Here is a 14204-nt window from a genome sequence, read left to right on the forward strand (position 1 = left end):
TCCCGGAGAGCTAGGATTACAGGCGTGAGCCACCGCGCCTGGCCCACTTTTACTTTTTTAATTTTTTTTTTTTTTGAGACGGGGTCTTGCTCTGTCATCCAGACTAGAGTGTAGTGCTATTATCATAGCTCACAGCCACCTCAAACTCCTGGGCTCAAGTGATCCTCCTGCCTCAGCCTCCCTGCTGGGACTACAGGTGTGTACTACCACATCCAGCTTATTTTTCTATTTTTTTTAGAGACGGGATCTCACTCTTGTTCAGGTTGGTCTCAAGCTCCTGGCTTCAAGTGATCCTACTGCCCAGGCCTCCCTAAGTACTGGGATTACAGGCATGAGCCACTGTGTCCGGCCTTAGTTTTTTTATTTTTAAGAACTTCAAAATGCTATTGTTTGGGAAGAGAGGGAGAGGGTGGAATTATTTGTAGATGCCACCTGCTAAATATATAATAGTTTCTTCTTTCAGTTTGTATCTAATAAACTGTATATCATGCTCTCAAATTTACCATATTGCCAAGAGAATCTATTCTTTCTTTCTGGCTACAAGGGACAGTTGTGCTATATTCTTTATCCAGTTAGAAAATTCTTCTATGTATGGGTACATGGCAGCTGGGAAAGACTTGTAACTCACAACCAGAAGTTATTCTTTACAGCAGAATCACCACAGCAACACAGTGGTGGGTAACTGGGCTGCTAGACAGACAGGTAGGACAGGACAAGGTGGTGTAGCGCAGAAGAGATGCCAGGTGGAGTTAAAAGTGGGGCTGACACAGGGGGAAATGGGAACACTGCTCTGGGCTTTGTCTTGGAGACAGTACTGTTTATGAGACCAAGCTTTTAAAATGGTGCCCTTTTCTCTTTTTCAGAAGCAGACTGTCAATAAGGGCAGGGTAGTGACTCCAGTTCCTCCAAGAGGAAGAATTTCTGTGGCTTGTACTCCTGTCAGCCAACAGCACTCACAAGGCTGGTTTCACAGCCCTGCAAGTCAGAGCACTTTGAGTCTGAAGGGGTCAGTCAAGTGCTCTGCTATCTCCGCAACTAAAACGAATGTCAGGTAAAGAAGTCACTTCAGAGTTGTAATCATAGGCAAGATTTCAGGTGGACAACACCAAATTTGTTTTAACATTGGTTTAAAAAAAAAACAAAACAGAAAGAGGATCTGGAACAGAGAGATCAGTGAACAGTTTAAGTTCTAATCTTTTCTCTTTAAATTTGTGTTCAGTTTTTGTGTATTATCCAGCTTTCTTAAGCATATACTTGATTAATAAGTAAATATTAAAAAAAGATATATATGGATAGTCTTCATTTTATTAATGTATACCTGCCAAGATGTCTAAGGAGAAAGTTTTCCATTGACTTAAATAGAATATGTAAAGCTAAATTCCTACAGAAAGTCTCTCAATGTAGTGAACTGAAAAATTGATTTTTCCTAAAGTACTAACATTGTAACCCATCGGGCACTGCAGTATCATAGCCATCTTATGCCCCATTAATCCCTGTTTTTCTTTGCTTGTGCCTTTCCTGACATCAACGTCACCTTCAACTGTGACTGTCCTCACAGATGAAAATCTTCAGGTTCCTTCTAATACCAAAATTTTATTCTCTCCTTTTCAAAAGGTATTTGTAGTGTCTAATAGACCTGGGGCATGGTAACTTTTCCCAACATGTGCAATTATCTAACATAGTTTTTAAAACTTAAAAACAGCCTTAAGTTTGGAATTCTCTTTATTGAGTTAGCTTGGAATATGAAATACCTATAATTAGTGGTTCTGATTTCATTTGGTACTTTTTTTTTTCTTTAGAGACAGGAGTCTCGCTTTATTGCCCAGGCTGCTCTTGAACTCCTGGCCTCAAGCGATTCTCCTGCCTCAGCCTCCCAAGTGGCTGGGATTACAGGGGTGAGCCACTGCCCCAGCTTCATTGAATATTACTTAAGAACCCCATGGTGAACCTGCTGGCCCTTCCTTCACTGTAAAGCACAGAGCTGGACTTCACAGCACCTATCATATCACGTCTAATTCTTTTTTGAGATAGGGTCTTGCTCTGTTGTTAGGCTGGAGTGCAGTGGCACAATCATAGCTCACTGCAACCTCAAACTCCTGGGCTCAAGCTATCTTCCTGCTTCAGCCTTCCAAATAGCTGGGACTACAGGCTCATGCCACCACACCTGGCTAGTTTTTCTAATTTTTTGTAGAGACAGGGTCTCATTGTGTTGCCCAAGCTGGTCTCAAACTCCTGGGCTCAAGTGATTGTCCTGCCTTGACCTCCCAAAGTGCTAGGATCACAGGCATAAGCCACTGTGCCAAGAAACATCTAATTTTTTTAACTCCATTATATAGTCCTTGGTAATAATTTCAGCATGTTGATTCAGGATGACCATCAAATTTATAAGTCCAGAAGTTTCTTTCTGTTAACCCTATCACCAGCAAACCTATGTGCATTTATATATGTCATTACTGGATTTTCATTCAATCTAAGACATCACTGATTGAAGACTCACCATTATTTTATGAACCATTAGGAAAAGTGACTGCCAATTAACTATTGACATGTTACCAATTACAAAACAAAAACCAATGTCAGAGATGTTAAAATGTAGAAAAAATATACATCAGAGAATCAATGAAGTATATTAATGGCCATTTGCCATGAGTAGAGAATGTGGTTATTTCTGTACCACTCAACTGAATGGCATTCTTCTTTGAAGATATAAGATCTCACTACTCATCTGGCATAGCAATCTCCTGCTCCCTCTGACATGCTGACCCCAGGAGCAGGAAGAGAAAGAAGGGGAGCTCCTGGGATTGTGTCCTGAACTATAACTTGAGGCCTACAGGCTCATACCTTGAGTGCTATCTTATACTGTCATTGGCCAAGGCAGGGAGAGCAGAAAATACAAGAACATATTTAACAAGTATCAGAAGTTGATCAATGATTTGCTTTAGTATCAGCCTTAAGAACATGTTTCTTCTGCAAAAGAGGTTCATTCATATAACAAGTATTTACTGAGACCATTTTACTGCTTGCTGATGGTCGAGTGGTTTTATTTATAAGCTTGACACAGGTTACTCTTGCCCCAAGTACTCAGCTCCATGTATTATACTCCACTGTACTGTTCAGGTTTTCAGCTGCTACTAAAGATAATGAGCATAAGCGTTCACTGACCAAGACTCCAGCCAGAAAGTCTGCACGTGTGACCACATCTGGGATTGCCTCAAAAGGCCAGGCTGTGCTTGGGACACACAAGACCACCAAGGGGAATTCTGCTGTTATTGGTAAAAAAAAAAAAAAAAACCCTTCTGTTTCATCTTTAAGCCATGTAATTTCCCAAAATTATTAAGTCTATCTGTTCCCTTAAAGCCTCTCCGTATCTATAAATCACAAGTGAAAATTTTCCCATAGGATATTTTTCATTTTATACTTGTGACAGAAATGTCAGAGACACCAGCAAAAACCTGATACCTGCCTGATGGCTCCCTAAAGAGCACTGTGCCCCTTCTGGGACTCGGGGAGTAAGAGGAAGAGCACAGTATGCATTACAGTCTCTGAGAGGCTCTGCAGGACTTTGAAACTAACAGGATCCCAGACCACAGAGTTCATGGAATAAGTGCCACACTAATGACTAATAGATTGTACAAGCCAGAGTAAGACATACAGGTATTTTTCTACACAGTGGACCACCACCTTTCAAAAGAATACTTGCAGCAGTGATATGAAGGTTTAAACATTACAACCAAGTTGAGGCCCGTAATACAACTAGATATGTCGAGATTCCCTCGAGAGTCCTGTGGAATGTGGTGGTCCAAGAGCTTTGGTTACACAGATACAGAAACGATTGCCAGATTCCCTGAGACTAAAAGACTCCATCAGAAATAAGACTAGAGGAGAGTATGGTTGGTAATAATCAGTGTGGAGACTCCATTTAAGGATTTCTTCATGTCTTAATGACCTCAATTAAAGACTGAGTAGTGAGACTGACAACCAAATTTCAAGTGAGTCCAGAGGTAGGAATAGTAAATTTATGATTCTTCCCCAAATGACCTCCCATTCCTGCTCTACCCCCTTAACCTTATCTGTATCTGCCAGCAAACATTCCATGTAACATTCCAAATCATGAAGAAAGGCACTGGGTAGGGGGCAGTGATAGAGAATGGTTGCTGGACTTACCTAAGATATGACTGTTATTTATAAAGAGCTGGCAGTTACTGAACAGTAGCCACCTACCTTTATAATGAGAACAGGTTTACAAATGCCCACAGATAAAGACATGAGGCCAAGACTAAATGATTACAACATACTGAGCCATCTTCTGTAAGTAATTTGGGGGTGTACCCAGTTGGGATGAGATAGTTTTATATTTTTCCCATTAACAAATGACAAATTTTATATAAACAAAATCAAACTCTTGATTTTTTTTCCTATGATTTGTTTCATTCACTCAGCATAACGTTTGAAGATTCAATCACATTCAATCATTTTCACTGTACTTTTCCGGGGTATGGATATATTTTGGTTTATCTACTGCTTATGGACATGTTGGTATTTCCAGTTTTTGTTATTATATATGATATAACTGAACACTCTTGAACATGTCTCCTATACATGTGCACGAGTTTTTCTAGACCTAGAGGCAGGACTGCTGGATCGGAGGGTATGTAGACATTTACTATCCTGGCTGAATTACACCTATTCGTGCCCCCACCAGCACTGTATGACGATAGCCCCTTGTTCCACTCCCTACCAGCACTTGATAGTGACGTGAGGGGATAGCTTATAGATTCTGACTGCTGCTTCACAAATACAGGCAGGTGTTAACATTTGACAATGACCTGGATGAAAGTGAGTGGCTTATTCTTTGAGGAAAAGGGATTATAAAATGTGCCAGATACTGATGCCCATCTGTAGCAAAAAAGCTTTACCAAATTATACCATTTTGGTATACTTCTAACTTTATGATGGAAAAATTCACATTCATAAGTTATACAGCCTTTATTATTAACCAGAGCCACGAATCTTTTCAACTATATCTGATCAGGTTTCTTTATATCTGTTTGTGTTAATGATAATACTATTAATAACACAATTTTTTTTTAAGAGACAGGGTCACACTCTGTCACCCAGGCTGGAGTGCAGTGGCATGATGATAGCTCACTATAACCTCAAACTCCTGGACTCAAACAATCTTCCTGCCTCAGCCTCCCAAGTAGCTAGGAATACAGGCGTGTGCTACCAAGCTGGGCTAATTTTTTTTTTCTTTTTTCTTTTTCTTTTTTTTTTTTTTTTTGAGATAGGGTAGAGTACATCATAGCTCACTGCAACCTCACATGCCTGGGCTGAAGCAATCCTCCTGCCTCAGCCTCCTGAGTAGCTGGGACTTCAGGCATGCGCCACTACTACGCCCAGCTAATTTTTTCTTTTTATTTTTTGTAGAGATGGAATCTTGCTATGTTGCTTAGGCTGGTCTCGAACTCCTAGGCTCAAGCAATCCTCTCACCCCAGCCTCCCAAAGTGCTAAGATTACAGGCGTGAGCCACTGTGCCTGGCCAATAACATAATTTTCTAAAAGGGTATCTACTATCAGGGAAACCGACTGAAAAATTACCCGGTTTTTCCTTCAAAAAGAATTCTAAACTCCCAGCTGATCCTAGAAAATGTAATAATATTCAGAATATTTGCTTAACAGGGGAAACAAAGCTTAATAGGTGAGCTTTCCTTAGTTATTGTTTTCTCTCCTTTTCTCCTTTTTAACCCCACATCTGTTTCAGACTGTTCATATAGATTGTCTTAGTCTGTTTGGGCTGCTTTATAATAAAGCACCATATACTGGCTTATAAACAACAGTAATTGATTTCTCGTACTTTTGGAGGCCGGATCAGGGCAGATCAGGGTGCTAGCATGATCAGATTCTGGCGAGGGCCCTCTCCTGGTTAGCAGACTGCCAACTTCTTGTATCCTCACATGTGGTAGAGAGAGAGCTGGAGAACTCTGTGAGGTCCCATTATAAGAAATGAATCCCTTCATGACCTACTTACCTTCCAAAGCGCCTACCTCCTAATACCAATTACATAGGGGGGGTTAGGATTTCAATGTTATTTTGGGGTGGGGGAGAATGGCACAAACATTCAGTCTATAACAGAGATTATATTTTTAATATTAAGAAGTGATACTTTGATGAAAAGTATAACAGGTCTTTTTTTCTAATTAAGCACTTGGTGTTTTTTGGTGCTTTTTTTGTTAGATATTACCCCATTCAAGGTGACAACGGAGGCAATGCAGACTCCAGTCTCCAATAAGAAGCCAGTGTTTGATCTTAAAGCAAGTTTGTCTCGTCCCCTCAACTATGAACCACACAAAGGTATGTGGGAGTGTTTTGAGGTTTAGGGCCTATAAAAGACATCAGATTAAAGTAATCAATCCTGCATCTAAGGATGTGAAAAAATTCTAGTGTCTCAGTGGAAGCCATACTTGACAATCCTAGAAAGGATTCCAAGGTTGCCCCATTACAACCACTCTTAAGCATATATTAAGATGTAATCTGTCTTTCAGTGCTTCTGGAATTACTTTAAAGCACACAAAGTTCCTAAAAGAATCACACTTAGGTAACAATGTTTATCTGTAAACCACTAAGGTTAAGGAAACAAATATAATGAAACTTAAATCTTATTTAGAAGTACAATCAGCTAAACTGTAGTAAAAAAGAATTGTCTACTTCACACATACACACACACCCCATTTTTTTTCTCCCCACGTTTTCTTATCTGTGGCAATGGTACCTCTATCTACCTAGTTGTTTGGGGGAAAAACTTTGGAGTCATCCTTGCCTGTTCACTCTCTTAGACCCCATATCCAGCCTGCCAGTCCTTCCATCTCTGCCTTTGAAAGAGATCTTCAATCTGTCCATTTTTAATCCTCCACTGCAACCCCCTTTGGTCCAGGTTGCCATCATCTCTTGCCTGAGCTAGAGTAGCCTCTTTGTCCCACTACATCCTTAAAAACAAATCAGAGCACATCACTCCCTTGCTCAAAATTTCTCAAGATTCCTCCCCCCCATTTCACTGCATCCTCCCTTCTCTGACGATGCTCCAACCACACTGCTGTCCCAACTACTCAGATATGCTGAGTTCATTCCCACCTCAAGATCTTTGAACTTGCTATCCCTCTACCTATCTAGAATACTCTTCACACAGACCTCTGCACAGCCTGCTCCCTCATTTCCATGGGGTATCCTCTCAACTGTCACCACCTCAGAAAGGCCTTTCCTTCACTTTCCTGCCTCCCATAATCCCTCTTTGCCCCTTACACGCTTTTACATTTCTTCATGACACTTAGCTCCATCTGACGATATGTTACTTGGACTATTAACTGTCTCTACCATTGGGAGGTAAGCCCAGAGAGCAGGGATTTTTTACTGTTTGGTTCACTGTTCTGTCTCCTGTACCCAAAACAGTCCCTGGCACATACCAGCTGCTCAAAATGTATATGTGATCAGAATGACACCTTTTGACCATCATCTTCCCATTCCTCCCACCTCCAGCCTCTAACCACCACTCTACTCTCTGCTTCTATGAATTTGTTTTAGATTCCACACAAGTGAGAACATGCAGAATTTCTCTGTGCCTGGCTTATTTCACTTAACATAATGTTCTCCAATTTCATCGATGTTGTTGCAAATGACAGAACGTCCTTTTTAAGGCTGAATAGTATTCCATTGTGTGTGTGTATGTATACTATATTTTATTCATCTGTTGATGGACACTTAGGTTGATTTCATAACTTGGCCATTGTGAACAGTGCTGCAATGAATATTGCAGTTCAGACATTTCTTCGACAAACTGATTTCAGATCTTTTGGATAAATACCCAGAAGTGGGATTACTGGATCTGGTCCCAATTCTAAAGCCAACAAAATAGTCCCATTCATTCCTTTCCAAATACATTTTAATAGCTAACAGTAATGACAAACGACACAGGTGAAATACTACTTTAATATTAATACTACTTTAATTAAATACTACTTTAAATACAACACCTATGCAGTCTTGGGATAAACTTCTTGATTTTAATGGCTTCTTTTAATGTGCTGGTTTAGTATTAAGTTTTTTTTATCTTTATTTTTCTTTCCCAGAAACACAGATTCAAGTAAACCTGAATATGTACTCCCCAAGACTTTTTTTTTTTTTACTGTTAACATTTTTTCTATGATGTAACAAGGATTAAAAAATAGGACACATCTTTAGAGGAAAAATGTTATTTATATCTGTGAAATTAAAATAAATGTGAAATTAAAATACAGAATATACTGGCAAGTGTCTATAAAAACAAAATATAAATGTTGATAGCAAGCAAGTAGCCACAGATGAAGAGAATGAAGTTGAAAGTATACAACTGGTTTTGTCTCTATCCTAAACTAGGAAAGCTGAAACCATGGGGGCAATCTAAAGAAAACAATTCTCTGAATGAACATGTAAACAGAGTTAACTTCCACAAGAAAACTTACAAACAACCTCGTCTCCAGACCAGGTGAGTACATACTTATTCAGTTTTATAATTCTTTTAATTTCAAAAGACTGTATATATAAAACAGCACCTCTGAGGGATAGTCTCAGTATAGTGGTGTTTAACACTTAATTGCCATATGAGTTGTATGTAACTCACGCTACTTTTGAGCCCCGGGCCTCGTGAAGCATGTGTAATTCATGTCTCTTCACCTTGGGAGCCATAAGAACTATTTTTCAAGTTGCATAAAACTCATGTACGGAAAACAATAAAAAATAACAAATTTTCATTAAATTAGAAAGGATCATTTTGTTCTCAAAGTTTTTATTCTATTTTCTTTTTTTTTGAGATAGTCTTGTTCTTGCTCTGTCGCCCCAGGTGGAGTGCAGTGGTGTTATTGTAGCTCAGGGCAACCTCATACTCCTGGGGGGCTCAAGCAATCCTCCTGCTTCAGCCTTCCAAGTAGCTGGGACTACAGGCACCCACCACGATGCCCAGCTCTTAATAATTTTTCTATGTTTAGTAGAAATGGGGTCTTGCTCTTACTCAGGCTGGTCTCAAACTCCTGATCTCAAACGATCCTCCGGCCTCAGCCTCTCAGAGTGCTAGGATTATAGGTGTTAGCCACTGTGCCCAACCTATTCTATTCTCATAATAAAACACTATGGCCCCAAAGAAAAAAAATTTTTTTCTAGTGTGGCAGTCAATGTGTTAAGGAGAGGTTAGAAGTGGAATTACCTATAGAACTTTCAGAAAGTACACGTGTCTAGTCTCCAGCATAATGAATTCCTAGTCAGTAGGTTTGGGGTGAGATCCAAACATCTGCCTTGTTCCCAAGGCTTTACAGGTGATTCAGAAGAAGACCTGGATTCACCATACTGCTCTTGCATAACATATCTGACCAAACAATGCACATGGATATCCCTCCAGACATCAATGCTCAAGTGCCCGGGGAACCTAGGTATGCAGGTAGATGTAAATTCTTCACTCAAGGAAACCAGGCGTACAAGGTGTCAAGGCCCTTTCAGGGGAAAAAACACCCAGGAGGGTCCTTAGAGATTTCCTTCAGCATGAAAACCAACTTAAAAAGCCAGAGCTCACCCTGGGCTTCAGCTGGTTCTGGGTGAGTCTAGATTCCCTGAGTGGAACTCTCCTGATACAGGGCTACTTATCATTTGACTCTTGCCTATAGCCAGCTGCCACCAATGCCTTTACCAACTGTATTTATTAAGATAGTTAACATGATACTGGGCTTTTCCTTTCATTTTCTGCTTAATCCCCTCTAGTGAAAAACCTAGTGGCTTGAACCAGTAGACCCCCCTGGTTCTAGTTCTAGCATTTTCACCAGACTGTGATTTTGAGCTTGACTTTTGACTTTGATTTCTAGGTGTACAGGTATAGAGATTTCTCATTTAAAACAAACTTTTAGTGCTCACTTTGGCAGCACATATACTAAAAATTGGAACAATACAGAGATTAGCATGGCCCAAATAAATAAATAAAACTTTTTAAAAGTACAGGAGTTGGATTCAATCACCAAGGTGCCTTCTGTTTCCAGTTCCATGCAGGATTTTAGAATGCTGAGTTAACAAAAAGGAAAATACCAATTCCTAGCCCTTTAACACAACAATGACTAACAGGTGTCAGACTACTAGGCAAGCACAGTGCCCTCTAAGAGTCTGTTTTACACAAGTGTGCTAGATGTCATTTTAGGTTTGGATACTAGTTCAGTAGTAGTTGCTTTAAAGTGTCTGTAGTAGAGCTTCATTAGAGCCTAACGTATGACCTGTCCCTCTTAGGGAAGAGCAACGGAAGAAACACGAGCAAGAACGAAAGGAGAAGAAAGCAAAGGTTTTGGGAGCACGAAGGGGCCTCAGTATGGCTGAAGATTAGTAATTTTTGAACATCTTGTAAATTCCTTTATTCTGAACTTATTTTCCTTTTTTAAATATTTTTATACTGTCTTCCTCACTTTAATCAAAATATCTTTTTCTACTGTTAACTATTCATAATCTACATAGTGTCCATGGGTTCTTCATGTGCTACATCTCTGAAAAGACATCACCTTAAAGCTCGCAAATTCAAATTCTTTGAAATGGTTTTTAGCTAAGTCAGTTTTCTAATGAGAACCATCCTAGAGATTCTTTTTTTTTTTTTTTTTTGGCAAGAAACATTTTTAATGAAAGTTTCTAATTCAACTAACCAATGAACCACATTCAGACACACAAGGTAACAGAAGGAAACAGGAAATCCATGTTTTTCAATTCACAGGATGTACTCGGATGCCCAGGGGACATTGGCCAGAGAGCAAAAAGGGCCCACTTAACAGCATCAGGAAGGCACCTACACTTGCCACTAAAGCGGTACACCCGGTTTCCTGACTATCCGGCCTGAAGGGCAAACGGAAAGAGGGCAGGAAGGCAATCCCCTGTGAATTTCTGACAGACTGGTAATTGTAGTGCACGGCAACTGCGACCAAGACACCAGCAATTATGTTCAGAAGCCCCGTAACAACAAATAGATTGCAGGTGTTGTGCCTCTGGGGAATTCCCATGAACATGTTCCTAAGTGCCAAGATGGTGAGGCCTCTCCCCAGGAACCCTAGTATGGTGGCAATCAATAAGAGGTGTTGAGAAATACGGATATCCCGAGGGAGAAAGTCATCACTGTAGGTGTACCGATGACAAAATTTGGCTGTTCTGATGTTGGCGTCCAGATGATAGATGCACACTCTCCACATTCCCACAAAGGCAAGGCCAGGGGGGGAGACCGAGGGGTCGTCCATGTACCACACTCACATCCTAGAGATTCTTAACCTAGATTCTTAACGTCAAGTTCCCCTGCTGGTTCTAATTATTAACAGAACTGCAGTCCTCTTCTAGGCAATAGCATTTAACTGATGGCAGCTAGTTATACAAGCTTCAGTAGAATTTGAACAAGCTAAGAATAGGGTAAGCTAGGATAGAAAGGCCACTGCTGCATCCTCTAGTTGAGAGAATCTAGTAATCTTAATAAATCTGGACCATATGGTTTGGTTATGGCATCAATATTTTACCTGGGTGAAAAATGTTTTGTTTATACTTATATGTACTTTTGCTCAGCTTGCTTCATGTAATTGTTGTTACTCACTATATTCTTAAAAAGAAAACTCTATAGTTCTTTCTAGCCTTGTTTATTTTAAAATAAAAGCTACAGGGCTCTACTGAAATATGAGGATTACTGCTTTCAGGATTACCATGCTCCATCATACTCTTATCTTACACATTTTATGGAAAAAGAGTTGCTTAGCATCACATCCATGTTCCTTGCACCTCAGTAGAGCTTCTAAGTTTTGTTCTGCTCAAGATTGTCATAAATAAAATTTTTTTCTCATTGTAGATTTGTAAACAATCTTCCAAGATTTAGTTGACCAGCTAAGCTTAGTAAGAGTTTCTGTGTACCCTTTATTACATCTTTTCCTGACCACTATATCCACCCCAAGAAGAAATGGCTGTAGGCTTCCTTTATCTTCCCACAGCACTTCTCAGACTTTATTAAGTTTCCTGTTTTGCATATGAGTCTTTAGAACATAGCACACTCTTAGGTACTTAAAAAATTCAAGTTTTCCATCAAAAGGCAAAGATCAGATCAATGAAGAAAGCTATGAGTTAAATACACTTCTGATAGGAATGTAAAATGGTACAACCACTTTAGAAAACAGTTTGCTAGTTTCTTTTTTTTTTGAGACAGAGTCTCACTCTGTTGCCCGGGCTAGACTGCCGTGGTGTCAGCCTAGCTCACAGCAACCTCAAACTCCTGGGCTCAAGCTATCCTTCTGCCTCAGCCTCCCAAGTAGCTGGGACTACAGGCATGCGCCACCATGCCCGGCTAATTTTTCTATATATTTTTAGTTGTCCAATTAATTCCTTCCAATTTTTAGTAGAGACGGGGTCTCGCTCTTGCTCAGGCTGGTCTCGAACTCCCGACCTCAAACAATCCTCCCGCCTCGGCCTCCCAGAGTGCTAAGATTATAGGCATAAGCCACCACACCTGGCCAACTTTGCTAGTTTCTTTAAAAAGTTACTGTGTATATCTACCCTGTGATCTAGCCATGCCACTCTTAGGTAGTTACCCAAGAGAAATGAAAATGTATGTTCCTAAAAATACTTAAATGTTCATAGTAGCTTTATTTGTAATAGCCAAAAATTGGCTATAAGCAGCACAACTCACAATTGCAAAGATGTGGAAACTACCCAAGTACCCATCAATACATAAGTGGATTTAACAAAATGTGGTACATGTATACCATGGAGTACTACTCAGCCATAAAAAAAAAATGATGAACTAATACCTCTTGTATTAACCTGGATGGAACGGGAGATCATTCTTCTAAGTGAAGTATCACAAGAATGGAAAAATAAGCACACGTACTCACCATTAAATTGGAACTAACTGAACAACACTTATGTGCACATATGGAAATAAAACTCATCAGAAATCAAGCAAGTGGGAGAGGATGAGTAAATTCACACCTAACGGTTATGATGCACACTATCTGGGTGATGGGCACACTTAAAATTTTGACTCAAACTGTACAAAAGCAATTTATATAACCAAAACATTTTCACCCTCATGATATGCTGAAATAAAATTTTAAAAATAAAAAAAAAAATTGGCAATAACCCAAATGTCCATCACCAGGTGATGGATGGATAAACTAGTATATTCATACAATGGTTTGCTACTTGAAAAAGAATGAACTATTGATATACAGTAGAGCACATGCATGAATCTTGAGTAACTGCTGAAACAAGCCACACCAAAAAATCAGTATATACTGTATGGTCCTATTTATAATAAACTCTAATAAAAATAAACTCATCTATAGTGATAGAAAGCAAATCAGGGATTGCCCAGGGGTGGGTAAGGATTGCAATCGTTATTTTTTTGTCTTTTTGAGACAGGGTCTTATTCTGTTGTCCAGAATAGAGTGCAATGATGTGATCAGAGCTCACTGCAACTTCAAACTCCTGTGCTCAAGCCATCCTTCTGTCTGAGCCTCCCGAATAGCTGGGATGACAGGTGCACACCACCATGCCCAGCTAATTTTTCTATTTTTTTTTTTGTAGAGACGGGGTTTCATTATGTTGCTCAGGCTGGTCTCAAACTCCTGGCCTCAAGTGATCCTCCCACCCCAGCCTCCCAGCACCCAGAGCTGAGGCATGAGCTACTGTGCTGGCTGCAATCACTTTGTCTTGATGGTTTCAAGGGCATATACATGTCAAAACTAAAATATACACATTAAATACATACAATCTAGTGTGGCCAATTATCCCTCAGTAAAGCTGTTAAAAAATAAAAATAGTATGGTTTTATATATAGAAAATCCTTAGGAATTCACTAAAATGCTACTAGAATTAATAAGGTCAGTAAGGTTGCAGGATTTAAGACCAATACTGGCCTGGTAATATGGTGTGGTGGCTCACACCTATAATCCCAGTGCTCTGGGAGGATGAGGTGGTAGGATTGCTTGGGGCCAGGAGTTCAAGACCAGCCTGGGCAACATAGCAAGACTCCATCTCTACAAAAAATGAAAATAATTAGCTGGGTGTGGTGGCGTGCACCTGTAGTCCCACCTACTCAGGAGGCTGAGGCAGGGGAATCACTTGAGACCAGGAGTTTGAGGCTGCAGTGACCTATGATTTCACCACTGCACTCCAGCCTGGGGACAGA

The 14204-nt window shown here is 40.0% G+C and overlaps 2 protein-coding genes across 7 annotated transcripts in view; one reads left to right on the forward strand and one right to left on the reverse strand.

The window, feature by feature from the left end:
* NUSAP1 (nucleolar and spindle associated protein 1) overlaps positions 1-10385 on the forward strand; it is a 27584-nt gene extending 17199 nt beyond the window's left edge. For 3 of the 6 annotated variants that reach the window (XM_012649204.1, XM_012649206.1, XM_012649208.1), the window contains exons 7-11: positions 864-1051; positions 3118-3272; positions 6236-6352; positions 8408-8516; positions 10292-10385. In XM_012649204.1, the coding sequence (XP_012504658.1) occupies positions 864-1051; positions 3118-3272; positions 6236-6352; positions 8408-8516; positions 10292-10385 (663 nt within the window). The remainder of the gene's footprint in view (positions 1-863; positions 1052-3117; positions 3273-6235; positions 6353-8407; positions 8517-10291) is intronic. The other 3 variants (XM_012649205.1, XM_012649207.1, XM_012649209.1) reach the window with 2 other exon arrangements.
* A 305-nt stretch (positions 10386-10690) lies between these two features.
* On the reverse strand, positions 10691-11737 carry CLDN34 (claudin 34). The gene is made up of 2 exons (XM_012649124.1): positions 11728-11737; positions 10691-11285 (listed from the first exon to the last, which is right to left on the reverse strand). The coding sequence occupies exons 1-2, from the start codon at positions 11735-11737 to the stop codon at positions 10753-10755; spliced, it is 543 nt and encodes a 180-aa protein (XP_012504578.1). The 3' UTR covers positions 10691-10752.
* Between the last annotated feature and the right edge of the window lie 2467 nt (positions 11738-14204).

This window comes from Propithecus coquereli, unplaced genomic scaffold, assembly GCF_000956105.1.
Source record: "Propithecus coquereli isolate 6110/MARCELLA unplaced genomic scaffold, Pcoq_1.0 Scaffold3, whole genome shotgun sequence".
Taxonomy (NCBI): domain Eukaryota; kingdom Metazoa; phylum Chordata; class Mammalia; order Primates; family Indriidae; genus Propithecus; species Propithecus coquereli.